Below are 16,496 nucleotides of genomic sequence, written 5' to 3'. Positions count from 1 at the left end.
TTTGTATTATTAAACTAAAATGCTAACCATGTAAACAGGAAAATTGTTACTGATGTTTAGCCCCACCTGAAAGAATAATGAGAGGTCATTTCTTTTCAAATGGAAAAATTTATTTTTGAAACATTGTGTAGTAGGTAACAATGCATTTTTAACTTAAATTTTCTAATTCATATTCTTCATACAGTAACATAATATTTGTTAAGGAAAAAAAGTAGGCATTTGGATAAAAGAAATTGGGAAAGTAGTGAATGTGCTGATAGTTTTCCAAACTATAGACAGTTTTCAAATCTTCCATATTATATCCTTAATTTACCATAAATATAAATTAGTCTGCAATGAAAAAATACCAATCTAAAAAGTAAAGATTGTTATTATAAAGATCAAGGTCAATGAATGCAAAAATAAGAGAGGAAAAAATATAGAATAAAGTAATCCATGTTATCATTTGAGAAGAGAAAGCAACTATCAATAAAAAATAGAGGTTCTCAGTATTATTTGAACTTATCTCTCAGCCTTATCGCTGTGTTATTTGCAGGCACCAGTGGGCATCTGCCCTGAGAACTGATTATTAGAAATTTCTGCCTATTTTCTATTTTACTAATTAATTGAAGTGGTATATAAGTCCCACTCGTGGCTGAAAGTGAAGCAGAGCAAGAGAAAAGGCAAGGCTTATGAAGTAAAAGAAAGTAAATGTCTTCCCTCAAGAATTGATATTCAATTTTTTTCTGGCTCTATAATACATAAACTCAATTAATAATATTTTAATAGTGGCTACCATATCCGATTTGGAAGAACCACTTAGCACATATAACATGGTTTAGCATTCCTGTTAACAACATGTTTTAATAACACGAACAACATATCACACACAAAATTCAAGGCAAACATTTTTTCTGTATTTAAAAAGATGCTTTTGGCCATCCTACGGTTATCATTCAGTGACAACTCTCACAGTTTGTAATTAAGGAAAAAGAGAAGAGAGAGAGAGAGATTAGCATCTGTGATTTGATGATATTTGAGTCACAAATGTCCTGTCACTGTAACTCACTTTTCATTCTTTTCATTTTTTCATTCGTCCTCACCTTGCCCTTCATGCCCACAAGACCTTCTCATGAAATCAACAGGTTTACCATACAGCCATATTAGTCTGTTCTCATCTTAAGCAGCCGTTTCTTCTGCCTGATTGAAAGCTGGTACTGATTAAGAAAAACCACAATAAATTTCTATGTCCATCAAAGAAAAATAACTACCACTTTTCTTTATAAACATTTGTATAGAAACATCACTTTCATGAAATATTCTTAAGTTTAAATATGCTTGGGTATCTCCCCTGGTTTCCGCAATTTTAATCCTGAGTTTTAAAGTCCTATCAAAGTTTCTATTCAATCAGTCCAGATTTATGCTGTTAGTTGGTAATGCTTTTGCGGCAATACATACTTTACCTCAATATATACTGACCAAATATTTGATTTGGTTGCTCTATGTACATACTGCTTATTTTTATATATGTCCACTAATTTAGGGACATATTAACTTCATGATTGATTTTACTGAAATGGTCAACTTGAAATGGCTGAAATGTGTCTGTTAAGTAGCTTGATTTCCTTGTAAAATCTGAACATTAAACTATAGTGATATCTCATATATCAGAGTATTAGTCTTCTGCCCATTTTAGATTTCAAGAACAGTGCTCAGATCCCAACAGTGACCTTGAAAAGCTTCCTGGAATCACAAGACTTTTGCTTGAATTCACATACATTATCCCTATCTTAGGTTAAATGATTTTTTTTTTTTTTTAATGACAAGCAAAACAAAGAAAGACACAAACTTTCTCACCAGGAGATTTAAAGTAAGATGGAACATGAATTCTGGAGAGAGGAACAGTGACAAAATTGGTTAAATGTCACAGCTTGAAATTGGAGAAAGAAAAAAGTATGTATATATAAGGTATATGCAGAAAGAAAATCAGGATGCTAGATGTGATGACTCTGGAACATCAGAAAATTATTAACTAATTTAGTGACTTCTGATTGAGAAAGCTGGAAAATATGGTATGCTTAATATATTTCCTATCTGAAATATTTTATACTAAAAACAGTCACTTTGGTGTTTTTAAAGAGTAAGCCCTAGAGTTTAGCGGTAGGTACTTACTTCTAAAATTTAATATGCATATAAGCCACCTTGCGATCTTGTGAGAATATGGATTCTCGTTTAGCAGACCTAGGGTTGTGAGCAAGATTCTATATTTTTAATAAACTCTGAGATGATGGTGATATGAGATGTTACTATATTTGATCTCAAAAGCTTTTTGAAATTAAACCATACTACTCATGTAAGTTGGTAAGTTTATGTTACATACAATTTGCTCCCTTTGGAAATAAGGAAATTGTATTGTAATAAACAAGTTTTAAAATATGAAACATACAGGAGGGAACTAGATAGTAATGCATTATTCAATCTTTCAACCATATAATAAGCATGCATGAGAAACATTTATTGAAATCTGAACTTGGTCAATACTGTATAAAATTTGAAGTGAACTACATCTATAAAACACTAAATCATACTCAATAAAATTCTGAATTTTCTTATATCGTTTCATCTTTTTTACATCTAGAAAGAAGGCAGCACCCAAGGCAAGTTTTGGGGGCTTTTTCTGAAAGGATATTTTGTTTTCATTTATGTTAATGGTGAAACACTGTGCTTTGTTCAATGGTGAAAAATCAAGACTGTGTTCTTTGATTTAAAAAAAAGGACCAAGGTGGTCATTTTCTGGTCTGTAATTTCTGCACATAAGTATGTGCATTAAAATATTTTAAAAATAAACTGGAGCTGGGAAAAGTGAAATACTATAATACATGTGAAGCTATGGATTTATAGCTTTTATTGACTTTTCACATATTATATAAATTCATGGCCCTGCCAAATTCCTTTACACTGAATTGATAAAACATTCATGTTCAGTAACATTAAGGCAAGACTTCTTTGTTCTTACTACAGCTTCCATACTGAAATTGTGGTTCTAAATGTATAATTGCCTGTTTGAGTCTTTCTAACCTCAAGGAATTTTGCTCTGATGCTCCAAATAATTATTTAATATCTCAAAGTCCTACACTAACTTGCCTGTTATGTTTGGTATGGCTAAATGGTTTATAGAGAGTGTGTGTGCTAACCATGGAAAATTATAAATGCTATTTATAAGAAAGATATGACTTCAGGTGTTATTTAAAAGGTCAACATATACATATGTAAACATTTGAAAACCTTTCCATTGGACAATAAGGAAAATAGATTCATGATTCTATATAATTTATAGATGATTCCCATTAAATATCACTTTGCAATTCAATCTTTCATTTAAAAAGTCAGGATGATATAGACAGCAACTGTATAAACCTGTTACCTGTAAAATCCTCTAATATAAATTTTTCCCATTTTTTATGAAAAGTACAATTCCATGTACCAAAACAAGTTCCATGAAGCTAGAGATGAAAAATGATCTATGTTAATCAACAAAATATAAATGATTATTTAGTAAATTATTTATTGTTTATTAAAATGAGGAAAAAAAAGACCCAACAAAACAGCAAAATGTTTAAACGATGTTATACAGTGAATTGAGAATCTATCCAAAAAGATTTTTCTGGGAAGAATAATTAATTGATACAAATGTGAGTGCAAATCTGTCTCTTTTTAAGCTTCAAAGCCTATTGTTCAAAGTTTTAGCTTGTGTGCATGATATAAACCCCATATGTTGTTTTGTCAGTGACAATAAAAAGTGCAGTTTATTAAAAACTGAAGAAAAATTAAAATAACTTTTTAAAAAATCAGTCACAGTTTTGTCATTGGTATATGGAGATTGTTCCAAGGACCCATCCAAAGCTCCTCTTCATCTGACTGTGTGTGGTCACTATGGAATTCCAGAGCCTCCTTGATGTTCTTACTATCAACCATGGACTCCTGTTCAACTGTGCTTTTTAGCCTGTTCCCCAAAGACTTCACTGCCGTATTGTCAGTTCCCATGTGGCAAGGAGCAAACGTAACCAGAGTTGGCCTTGTGTTCATTTTCTCAGTAGAAAGTGGCCCCTTTGATAATGTGTTCAGGGGGACGTTCTCCTCATGTGTCACTGCCAACTTGTCTAGTTTCTTAAAGTGTCTCCCCAGTCGAACAGGGGAAGTAACTTTTAAATTATCAGTGAGGCAGGCTCGGCGGGTTCTCACCACAGAACCATTCTGTGCGATGTATATATTGCCATTGACATTACTGTGGATATTAGGATTCTGAAGACGTGTTCTCTGACATTCAGGAGCACTGTCTTCTCCAGTTGAGCTAGTTTCATACTCTCGATCAACAACTAACTTGATCATTCTTTTTCTTGCCCACTGTCAAAAAACAAAAAAAAAAAATGAATCATTATCAAAGGAATTAAAAGGGTAAAGATTACAATGCCTGAGAAATTCACAACCTTTGACAGAAAGGTATCAAAGGTAATAACTCAAGAGGTAAAGGGGAGAATCTTATTATCAATTACTTTTCCACAAATTCTTCATTGGTTTGAGAGCTTAATAATTTCTGAAGAAGATTGCTAGATTAGAAAGCAGACATTTCAGGAAGTACTTTTATCTTTTTAAGTAAAATTACTGATCTATCATTAAAAATGTATATTGGTTATATTTAAGTATCTGATCCATTGTTTTACAGTTGCTACACTTTTCAAGAAAGTTAAGTTGAAAGCAATACCCCTCTTTGTTAGTATATTCTGTTCATATTCATACTTGCATTCCTAAAATTTGAAATATATTTTTAAACTTATTCTAATTCCTAATTAATCCTCCATTATTAGCCAAACATTTTGTATAATTTAATGCATTTAATCACTTGCATCTTGTTTTTCTGGTTCATCCCATTTAAATATATGTTAAAATATCTTCCCATCCTGTACAATTTATCCTGTAATACACAAAATAGAAAATTAATGATCGTAAATTTGCCTTTAGTAAGCAGCTGGAACACAATGGAAATTTTCACAGTTTTATTTTAACAATCCACATTAGAAATTACAAGGTGCAAAGGTTAAAAAGTACTTGGTTATTCTTGAAATAGTATTGCACTTTGGGGATATGTGAACTACCAACATGTTGCACTGAGTAAGCCATAATTTTGGATTTCCAGATTTATATTTCAAAATTATTATGTTATCTACCCCCAAAAATGTATAACTATTAAAATTCACTTTTTTCCTAAATCTACTTTAATTCCTACCCACCAGAGAAAGGAAATATTAATAACTTTTGTTTTTAATTTATTTCATTTAAAATCTAATATTTGAAAATGCAAGCTACAAATCTAATTGAACATGTTTATGATGTTTTTGATAATATGTTTGCCAGGTGAAATGTACATACATGCAAAAGTAGACTTGCAGATATCTCATTTGTTGTAGCTTGTCCTAAGGATTTATGTTACAAAGATGGTATAAAGACCACTGCATATATTCATAAATTCATTCCAATAGCCAGAGCATCACTGGCAACACCTAATTCCACATTGCATTAACAGAAATCACATTATGAAATATTAAATACTGAGTAACTGATTGTATGTCTTTTGAATTACTAATAGAGAGAAGATCAACCAGATTTACCCTCATATATTATAATATGCAAATCTATTTGGATAGGATATATAGTTGCTTCTCAGGCATGCTTCTAATCTTAAGTCGGATAAAAATCATAATCAATTTCCTCCCTTCAAACGTCATTTCAGAAAATGCACAGAAGGCACTGCACACAAGAGCACTCATCACCGCAAAACTTCCACCTACTGTGATCTCGTTTACAGTGCCGTGTTGTAACCTTCTGAGTTTGCTCCTGGAGACTTCTTGCTTGCATCCTTGCTTGGGTCATACTCTGGCACCTGAAAGCCCCAAGGACCTCCAGACTGACTTTCGCTACTACTGCTAATACTACTTGATTCTGACTCTTCCTCACTTGCAACACCTCCGTCCACTGAAGCTGATTCTGCACTGCCCTCCTCAGTGGCGTCGCGAGACTGGAGGTCTGTTGGTTCTTCCGCAGGCGCCAGCTCACTTCTCGGTTCTTCTGCTGGGCATTCCTCCTCTTCTTTCACCTTCAGTTCTTCTGGCTCTTCAGCTGGCTCCTTTTTTCTACCTTTGACTTCCTTGACGTCTTCAACAACAGGCCTCCTTCTTGCAATGAAAATATTTTCCCTTGCCTTTTCCCCTTCTGACTCGGTGGATTCTGACTCTTCTGATTCAGGGGTAGAACTTTCTTCCTCCTCAGAGGGGGTCTCTGACTCAGACTCCTCTTCCGTAGTCTCAGACTCACTGAACTCGGATTCCTCTTCACTGCATTCAGTATAGTCACTTGAGGATTCCTCCTCTGAGTCTACCGTGCTTTCTGTAGCTTCATCTTGGTCCAGAGTTAGTTTCAAATAATCTTTATCTTCTTCCTCAAGGCGTCGCTGCCACTCTTCCTCCTCAAGGTCAATGATGCCTCTTCTATCAGCCAGTCCTCTAACTTTCTTAAAAATCATGGGGAATATCCTGGCTCTCTTCCATGTTGTGTATGTTGGTTCAGCTGGGGGTGGCTTTTCAATAGTGACAACTACTTCTTCCTCCTCACTAGGCTCTCTAATTTCAACTTTTGGTTTGACTTTCTTTGCCTTTTCCTGAAAATCATGAAAATGCAATTGAAGTGTCAGCTGGGGAAAGGTTATGCTATGACCTTGTCCTACATAAGTTAAAGAGGAGTGAATCTACAGGGCAATAGCTTCATGCAAATTGTAAAACTGTTTTTAGAGAACAATCATACCATTCCCTACTCTACCCGACTGCATATAGACAGAAGATGGTCAAGGACATAAGCACTGTAGCTTATACATTATAATACCAAAATTTAAGGTTTTCTTACTTTTTCTTATTCAAAATTTATTTCTCACCTTAGATCAAAAGAGAAAGAAGTAAATTAATCATTTCCTCTTCTCTCTCCCATTCTTAGACTTTGAATAAATAGTGTTATGCTTTCGCTTTAACAAAATTTTAACCCATCTGGAAATTACGATAGCTTATCTGAATAGCTAATGAAATATTTGACTATTTTTAAAATGTTGACCAGAGTAAAAGTACAGTGACATTAATTTTTTTGTTGTTTTGTTTTAAATATCTGAATCAGTATTCCAAATGAGGGCTTCCCAGGTGGCAGTAGTGGTAAAGAATCTGCCTGTCAATGCAGGAGAGGCAAGCAACTCTGGTTTGATCCCTGCGTTGGGAAGATCTCTTGGAGTAGGAAATAGTGACCTGTTTCAGTATTCTTGTCTGGAAAATTTCATGGACAGAGGAGCTTAGCAGGCTACAGTGCATGGGACTGCAAAGAGTCACACACCACTGAGTGAGCACAGCACATTCCAAGTGAATATTTCAGGCAAAGTATATGGATTTGATATAAATGAATTTGTGGTAATTTAGATTTAAATGACATAATTCCATTAAGAATACTGGTGATACTTTATTTTTCTCTTATAATTAAAAGATGGAGATTGTACTTTTAATGATTTTTAGGTTTGCTAGACTATGTGGAAGCATTTTATTTTGCAAAATATTTTTTAACCTATTTGATTATAATATTCCCATTATGGAATAACATTTAGAATGTTTTATTTTGGTTTTATTTCAAATTAATATTTTACATAATAAATTAAGTTTATATATAAATTGATGTCCTTCTATAGACAAGATAATGGAATGGCTAGTGTTATTAAATTTCTATGGAAAACAGGTACTAAATGAATAGGATTTTTGATATCTGAAACATTTTGTAGGCTGCTATTCAAATAGGGCTAAAAATATTCTTCTTGGAAGGTTAAGGTAGAGTCACTCAGTCTTGTCTGACTCTTTGTGACCCCATGGACTGTTGCCTGCCAGGCTCCTCAGTCCATGGGATTGTCCAGGCAAGAATACTGGAGTGGGTTGCCGTTTCCTTGGAATGTTAACATTACATAAAATATGATAGCAGTTACCTCTTCCTCCTCATATCCCTCTTCAGCTTCACCAACCACCTCACCATATTCCTCTTGTCCAGCCGGTGGTAACAAACGACGACGGCTTCCATATTGAGGCATTTCATACCTGTAACAGAAACTTACAACTTTAAACATTTCTTCGTGTGAGCTGTATAACTATGATTGATCTCTGTTTCCTTCTTTTTTCTTCACCAATAAATCACCAGATATTTATACAGCACCTATTTGGCTTCTGGTACACTAGTTACAAAACCATAGGGAAAGAACTACAACCTGAGGACCAGTGACTTTTGCCATAAGGTACCCTGGAATAACAAGAAAAGGAAGTTAATCGTAAAATTTCAGTTTGAAGTTTTAGGAGAGATAAGCGTGAAGAGAAAGGAATATTTTTCCTTGACTAACTGAACAATTTAAGGCACCGAACAGTTTCTTTCTGAAAGGTAGCTTATTCAGAGCACAAACTCTAAGTTTAAATTTCTGCTTCAAATATGATATTGGATCATATTTATTTTGTTCTACTGTAGAAAACAGTTAACTTATGTCTGTAGAAGTGACTTTTGAAATGCTCATTTCTGGATTCTAAACTGTGTTTTCTTATGAATTTCTCTTGGGCAAATCTTGAGGCTGACTGGTTAGATAAAATGTTAAATATCTCATATGAAAGAAATGGTGAATTCAGGAATTGAGCAAATATGTTTGACTTCTATTCCTCATTTAAATAATTTGAACAATTTTATTGTATTTTTCAAATTGTAGTAAACATCAATATAAACATCAAAACAGAATTCAATATAGAAAAAATGGTTAAACTTGATTGAAGCTAAAACTAGATACATAACTCATTTTCAAACATGAAATGGATGAAATGACACTCATAAAATGCTAATAATAATAATCCCTTAATAACACCTTATTATTCATAAAATATTAAGATACTGGATAAAAAATCTGAAGATGTACCCATGCTCATAACTGTAATAATCTTGTCCATATTCCTGGCCAGGATCAATTCCAGACTCCATGGATAACTCCTATTATTCAAAGAGAGAAATCACATTTGAAAATAAATTCTTATCACATTTCAGCTCAAAGTTTGTTTTCCCAATCTAGTGTTCGATGACTCTCAAAATGCTGCTGCCAAAATAACTTTAGTTACAAATGTTAGTTAAACATACTCAAACATATATATATAGTCTGTAGCTATTTTACACAAAATTAATTTATGTTATTAGAACTGGGGAGGGGGAAAGTAAAGTTTTTCGAATGGTAAATCTGTCAAAGATTACAGAGAAGCATATATCATTCATTTTTAGAATTTTTTTAAAACTATCAATAGACAGTTAATAGTTCAACCTATTTAACATATTATTAGTAGACTTTGGCCATGAAGAAAATTATAACATTATCTGTTTCATCACTGTTTCATCATCCTAATAGCATTTTTTTACTATCAAGAGCTCTTCGGTTCATCAAAAGCTATTCTTAAGAAAGAATTTGAAAATAATCATTTATATATTAATAAAAATGTGCTAATATGTGACATATCTTCAAGGATGATAATTATGAATTTAATTATTTTTCCTAAAAAAAAAAAGAAAAGAAAAGAAATAAATTTGTCAGACCACAGGCCTTTTCAAGGTTTCCAATTCTAAATTCCAGACTCTACTGATTTTTGTCATTCTACACTTAATGGAAAGATATTTTTTCCTGAGTCATACATATAAAATTAGCTTTAAATAACTATTAAATTCAGTTTCACTAAATTTCTCTTTTCATTTCTATGTTAACATTTGAATACGTTGAACTGTCAAGGTTTTACCAAATTAATTGTCAATGAAGTAAGAAAAGGGAAGAAGAGTTTAGGTATCCACAGGAAAACCAGTGGATTATTTCTAATATCATATACTATTTACAAGAACTAATTTTGTTGATCCACGTATAATATGTCAGGAAAACAAGTCCTCTGGGGATGCTAATGTATTACTTAAAAGTGTGGATATTCACAGCCTACATGATTGAAAGGGAGCTAGCCTTCATTTGTGCTTTGTTTGGCAAACATCATTTTTAAAAAGTGATTAGTTACCCAATTTATAATCAGAAAATGCTGTTAAAAATCTGGATTTTTGATTTCTTTCCAAAAACATAAAGATAGCAACAGTGGGCTCATATTTTTATATGTCATGAATTTAGTTGGTGGTATTTTCCCCTACAGCAATCATGTTCTTTCCTGGTCACTGCTGTGTTCTCAACCAGACTATTTTACAACTACACTCACAGTCGCAATAGGATGCCCCATTACTCTCTCTTTTACATTGAATAAACTCTATTTACTTACATTACCTCCCTAGATTTTTATGAGCTTGCAACTCCTCTACTAAATGTACTATCTGTTGACTTTGCAGTTAAAATGCTTTGTGAATTAATTGCAAAGGAATCCAGTTTTGATGTTAAAATGGATTCAGTTTACTCATAAGACAAGTTAAAAGTAATATGTGTGTGTGTGTTTGTGTATATCATCAATACCATGTTGGGTAAGGGACATAGCACAAATGGAACTCTCATATTCTGGAGCTTATGAATTAGCAAAACCATTTGGGAAAGGTTTGGGAATAATACTGAAGTAAAATATACACGTTTTTTCACAGAAATTCAATTTAACTCAGTCTATGTTCCCAATATAAATATGTAAAATTGTGCATGAAAATACATAATTTATAACAGCCCCAAACTGGAACTGATACCTAAGGCCATGAGATAAACACACGCTACAACACAGAATAGAGATGAATCTTCCTTACGGAATGATGAGCAAAAGAAGTCAGGTACAAAATGAAACATATGATTCGATATTATCCTATTTCTATACACTTCAAAAACAGACAAACCAATTTGGGTGTTGCCAGTTAGGTGAAAATTTTTCTATTAGCAATAATCACACTTTGGATAAACCTCATTTGGCTACTGACAAATGGCTATATTTAGAAAAAGAACTCCTGCCATTTGTGATGACAACCTGAAATGGATCTTGAAGGCATTATACTCAGTGAAACAAGTCAGGCATACAAAACTATATGGTATTACTTATATTTGGAATCTGAAAACAATAGAAAACAAACTAAAAACTAAATTCACAGAAACAGTAGAAAAATGATTACTGAGTAGAGGAAATGATGAAAGGTTTGTGAAAGTGCACAACTTTTAGCTCTAAGGTGTATAAGATCAAGCATGAAATGTAAAACATGGTGACCACAGTTATAATGCTATACTGTATGATTGACATTTGCGGAGGGGGTACAACTTAAATGATCTCACAAAAAAATAATGAGTAAAAATATAAGATAAATATGTGAGGACAGATATGTTAGTCCTTTTACAGTGTATGCATGCATGTGTGCGTGCTCAGTCATGTCCTACTCTTTGAGACCCCATGGACTATAGCTTTCCAGGCTCTTCTGTCCATTGGATTTTTCAGGCAAGAATACTGGAGTGGGCTACCATTTCCTCCTTCAGGGGATCTTCCCAACTCAGGGATCCAACACGCATCTCTTGCAACTCCTGCATTGGCAAGTGGATTGTCTACCACTGAGCCACCTGGGAAGCCCTTTCACAGTGTATACACATATCAAAACACTAGAATGTACACTTGAAATATTTTACAATTTAATTTGTCACTTCTACCTTGATAAAGCCAAAATTATCTATGCGTATTGATTCCTCCTGGCAATGCAGCAAATGCGGGTTTGGTTTCTGGGTTGCAAAGATCCCCTGGAGAAGAAAATGACATCCAATTCTAGTATTCTTGCCTGGGAAATCCTATGGACAAAGGAGCCTGGTGGGCTATGGTTCATGGGGTCTCAAAGAGTTGGGCACAATTTAGTGACTAAGCAACAAAAACAGCTAAACTTGGAAACAAAAGCTAGGTGAGTGTGAGTGAAAGGAGAAACAATATCTAAGTGTTAATGTGGAGGGCTTCTGGAGAGCTACTACAGCATGAGTCCTCTGTAAAAATTTATTTTGCAGCACAATATAATTTTATGTCTGTATTTTTATTTCAAAAATGTTTACTACAGGAAAAATGTGTGAAATGAAGTCAATTCAGACCAATAAGAAACTGGGACAAAGTTAAAATCTAAATTTGACTTATTAAAATTAAATACTTAAAAAAAACTGATTAATACTGATAGGCTTAGACTTTTGAGGCATTCAAAATCCAATGTAATTATACTAGTTTAAATGAAGCCAAAAGGTCTCAGAAGTAATACTTAACTTCTTGGCCAGTGCACGTTTAATCTAATGCATGGGAAGACTGAGCAAAGACTGCCAAATGATTCTGACATTGAAACCTAAATGTCCATAAATGGAAGAATGTATTGACATGAAGAAAATGTGGTACATACATATAAAGGAGTATTTTTCAGCCTTAAAAAAAAAAAAAAAAAAAAAAGGAATTCTTGTCATTTGCTACCACATTGATGAAATAAGCCAGTCACAGAAGGACACATCCAACATGATTCCACTTACACAGGTATCTAAAATAGCCAGTCTTATAGAAACAGAAAGGAAAATGATGATTGCCAGGGGATGGCAAAAGTGTTAGTGGCTCAGCCGTGTTCTACTCTTTGCAACCCCATGGACTGTAGCCTGCCAGGCTCCTCTGTCCTAGGAATTCTCAAGGCAAGAATACTGGAGTGAGTTGCCATTTGCCTTCTCCAGGGGATCTTCCCAACTCGGATCAAATCCAAGTCTCTGGCATTGCAAGCAGATTCTTTACCATCTGAGTCACCAGGGAAGCCCCAGGCAGGAGATGGCGATGGGGGCAAATGTGAAGTTGCTATTTAGCAGATATTAAGTTTCAGTTAAGCACAATGAAAAAGTTTAGAGATTGCTATACAGCATTGAACTTATAGTTGACAATACTGTATTGTGCACTTAAAAGAGGAAAGATTTCAAAGTATGTGATCTTATGACAATTAAAAACAAAAAAAGTTGAATTTAAGTTGAATTTTAATAGCTTTTAGCAATAATGAAAAATATTTATGGAAATATATGCTACTGAAGGGGCTTCCCAGGTAGCACTAGTGGTAAAAGAACCTGCCTGAGAAGGCAGGAGCTGCAGGAGATGAGGGTTGGATCACTGGATAAGGAAGATACCCTGGGGAAAGAAATTACAACTTCTGTATTCTTGCCTCGCTAATCTTATATACAGAGGATCCTGGCTACAGTATATGAGGTCACAAAGAATTGGCCATGATTGAAGCAACTGAGCACAATGTGACTGAGTGGATTTCAAATTTTAAAAGAATCAATTTTCTTTACAAACACATACTTCTCTTTTTTCTTGACTGGTAAATAAAACTCAGGTCTTGTTAGTTAAATATATATATATCTGGCATCAAATGACTTAAAAAAATAACAGAAGGATGGAAGCAACTGGGGAGGAACTCATACTCAATCGTCAATTTAATCAATCGCTCTATAGTCTATAGGGAGAGATGGGAGTTGGTGGAAGGGAATGCTCTGAAAGGTCCCATCTGGATACTTATATCACCTATTAAAGCATCATCTCTTCAGAAAAAGAGAAAATGGAGGAAGAACTCCACCATTAAGCCTGCCAGTCTCCTCTGTTTAAGGGTATTCTCCAGGCAAGAATACTAGACTGGATTGTCATGCCTTCCTCAAGGGGATCTTGAACCTAGGGATTGAACCCAGGTCTCCCACATTACAGGCAGATTCTTTACCAACTGAGCCACCAGGGAAGCCCTAAGATCCTGAGTCAGACTGAAAAGAAAAGTGGAATGTTGTTCTTTTTTGCAGTTCCATATAGTCCTTGTTGCCATTCCTGTAGCAGGTGAATTATGCCAAGTATCTTATGAAAAGGTGCTTTTATGGGCAGATAAACTGCTTAATGTTATTTTCAAATTTCATTTTTTCTGACCACACAGAGAAGACATATAATCAATCTAGTATCTTACTGACCAAATTGTAAATGTTTGTAATGATGCAGGAAAGTGAGAGTGAGTCATTCAGTTGTGTTTGACTCTTTGAGACCTGATGGATATATATTCCATGGAATTCTCCAGGCCAGAATACTGGAGCAGGTAGCCTTTCCCTTCTCTAAGGGATCTTCCCAACACAGGGATCAAACCAAGGTCTCCCACATTACAGGCAGATTTATAACCAGCTGAGCCACCAGGGGAGCCTGCGTGGGCACAGGAGGGCCGAGAGAAGCTACTCCACATTCAAGGTCAGGAGGGGTAGCTGTGCTTTGCTGGAGCAGCCATGAAGAGATACCCCACGTCCAGGGTAAGAGAAACCCAAGGAAGATGGTAGGTGTTGTGAGAGGGCATCAGAGGGCAGACACACTGAAACCATAATCACAGAAAACTAGCCAATCTGATCACATGGGCCACAGTCTTGTCTAACTCATTGAAACTAAGCCATGCCATGTGGGGCCACCCAGGACTGGTGGGTCATGGTGGAGAGGTCTGACAGAATGTGGCCCACTTGAGAAGGGAATGGCAAACCACTTCAGTTTTCTTGCCTTGAGAACCCCAGGAACAGTATGAAAAAGCAAAATGATAGGATCCTGAAAGAGGAACTCCCCAGGTCTGTAGGTGCCCAATATGCTACTGGAGATCAGTGGAGAAATAACTCCAGAAAGAATGAAGGGATGGAGCCAAAGCAAAAACAATACCCAGTTGTGGATGTGACTGGTGATAGAAGCAAGATCCAGTGCTGTAAACAGCAATATTGCATAGGAACCTGGAATGTCAGGTCCATGAATCAAGGCAAATTGGAAGTGGTCAAGTAGGAGATTGGCAAGATTGAATGGAAACATTCTAGAAATCAGCGAACCAAAATGGACTGGAATCGGTGAATTTAACTCAGATGACCATTATATCTACTACTGTGGGCAGGAATTCCTTAGAAGAAATGGAGTAGCATTCATGGTCAACAAAAAAGTCTGAAATGCAGTACTTGGATGCAATCTCAAAAATGACAGAATGATTTCTGTTCATTTCCAAGGCAAATCATTAAATATCATGGTAATCCAAGCCTATGCCCCAACCAGTAATGCTGAAGAAGCTGAAGTTGAACAGTTCTATGAAGACCTACCAGTCCTTTTAGAACTAACACACAAAAAAGATGTCCCTTTCATTATAGGGGACTGGAATGCAAGAGTAATAAGTCAAGAAACATCTGGAGTAACAGGCAAATTTGGCCTTGGAGTACGGAATGAAGCAGGGCAAAAGCTAATAGAGAGATACACACACTTTGCCAAGAGAACGCACTGGTCATAACACCCTTTTCCAACAACACAAGAGAAGACTCTACACATGGACATCACCAGATGGTCAATACTGAAATCAGATTGATTATATTCTTTGCAGCCAAAAATGGAGAAGCTCTATACAGTCAGCAAAAACAAGACTGAGAGCTGACTGTGGCTCAGATCATGAAGTCCTTATTGCCAAATTCAGACTTAAATTGAAGAAAGAAGGGGAAACCAATAGACCATTCAGGTATGACCTAAATCAAATCCCTTATGATTATACAGTGGAAGTGAGAAATAGATTTAAGGGACTAGATCTGATAGACAGAGTGCCTGATGAACTATGGACGGAGGTTCATGACATTGTACAGGAGACAAGGATCAAGACCATCCCCATGGAAAAGAAATGCAAAAAAAGCAAAATGGCTGTCTGGGGAGGCCTTACAAATAGCTGTGAAAAGAAGAGAAGCAAAAAGCAAGGGAGAAAAGGAAAGATATAAGCATCTGAATGCAGAGTTCCAAAGAATAGCAAGGAGAGATAAGAAATAATTCCTCCATGATAAATGCAAAGAAATAGAGGGAAACAACATAATGGGAAAGACTAGAGATCTCTTCAAGAAAATTAGAGATACCAAGGGAACATTTCATGCAAAGATGGGCTTGATAAAGGACAGAAATGGTATGGACCTAACAGAAGTAGAAGATATTAATTGATATCTAATTGATATCTATAGGACATTTCACCCCAAAACAATGAATTTCACCTTTTTCTCAAGTGCACATGGACCTTCTCCAGGATAGATCACATCCTGGGCCATAAATCTAGCTTTGGTAAATTCAAAAAAAGTTAAATCATTCCAAGCATCTTTTCTGACCAAAATGCAGTAAGATTAGATGTGAATTATAGGAGAAAAAGTATTAAAAATGCCAACATATGGAGGCTGAACAACACGCTGCTGAATAACCAACAAATCACAGAAGAAATCAAAAAGGAAATCAAAATATGCACAGAAACAGATGAAAATGAAAACACAACAACCAGAATCCTGTGGGACACTGTAAAAGCAACACTAAGGGGAAGGTTTATAGCAACACAGGCATACCTCAAGAAACAAGAAAAAAGTCAAATAAAAAGCCTAACTCTACACCTAAAGCAACTAGAAAATGAAGAAATAAAGAATC

The 16,496-nt window shown here is 35.1% G+C and overlaps 1 protein-coding gene across 8 annotated transcripts in view; it reads right to left on the bottom strand.

The window, feature by feature from the left end:
- Positions 1 to 3,831: 3,831 nt before the first annotated feature.
- PCDH15 (protocadherin related 15) overlaps positions 3,832 to 16,496 on the bottom strand; it is an 874,382-nt gene continuing 861,717 nt past the window's right edge. For 3 of the 8 annotated variants that reach the window (XM_068961317.1, XM_068961319.1, XM_068961320.1), the window contains 2 exons: positions 8,039 to 8,147; positions 3,832 to 4,383 (listed from right to left, as the gene is read on the bottom strand). In XM_068961317.1, the coding sequence (XP_068817418.1) occupies positions 3,832 to 4,383; positions 8,039 to 8,147 (661 nt within the window). Of the gene's footprint in view, positions 4,384 to 5,836; positions 6,692 to 8,038; positions 8,148 to 9,001; positions 9,073 to 16,496 lie in introns of those variants that run through there. The other 5 variants (XM_068961315.1, XM_068961316.1, XM_068961313.1 and 2 more) reach the window with 3 other exon arrangements.

This window comes from Capricornis sumatraensis, chromosome 23 (assembly GCF_032405125.1).
Source record: "Capricornis sumatraensis isolate serow.1 chromosome 23, serow.2, whole genome shotgun sequence".
Lineage (NCBI taxonomy): Eukaryota > Metazoa > Chordata > Mammalia > Artiodactyla > Bovidae > Capricornis > Capricornis sumatraensis.
The sequence above is the reverse complement of the archived record's forward strand: the minus strand, read 5'-3'. Positions and strand labels throughout refer to the sequence as shown.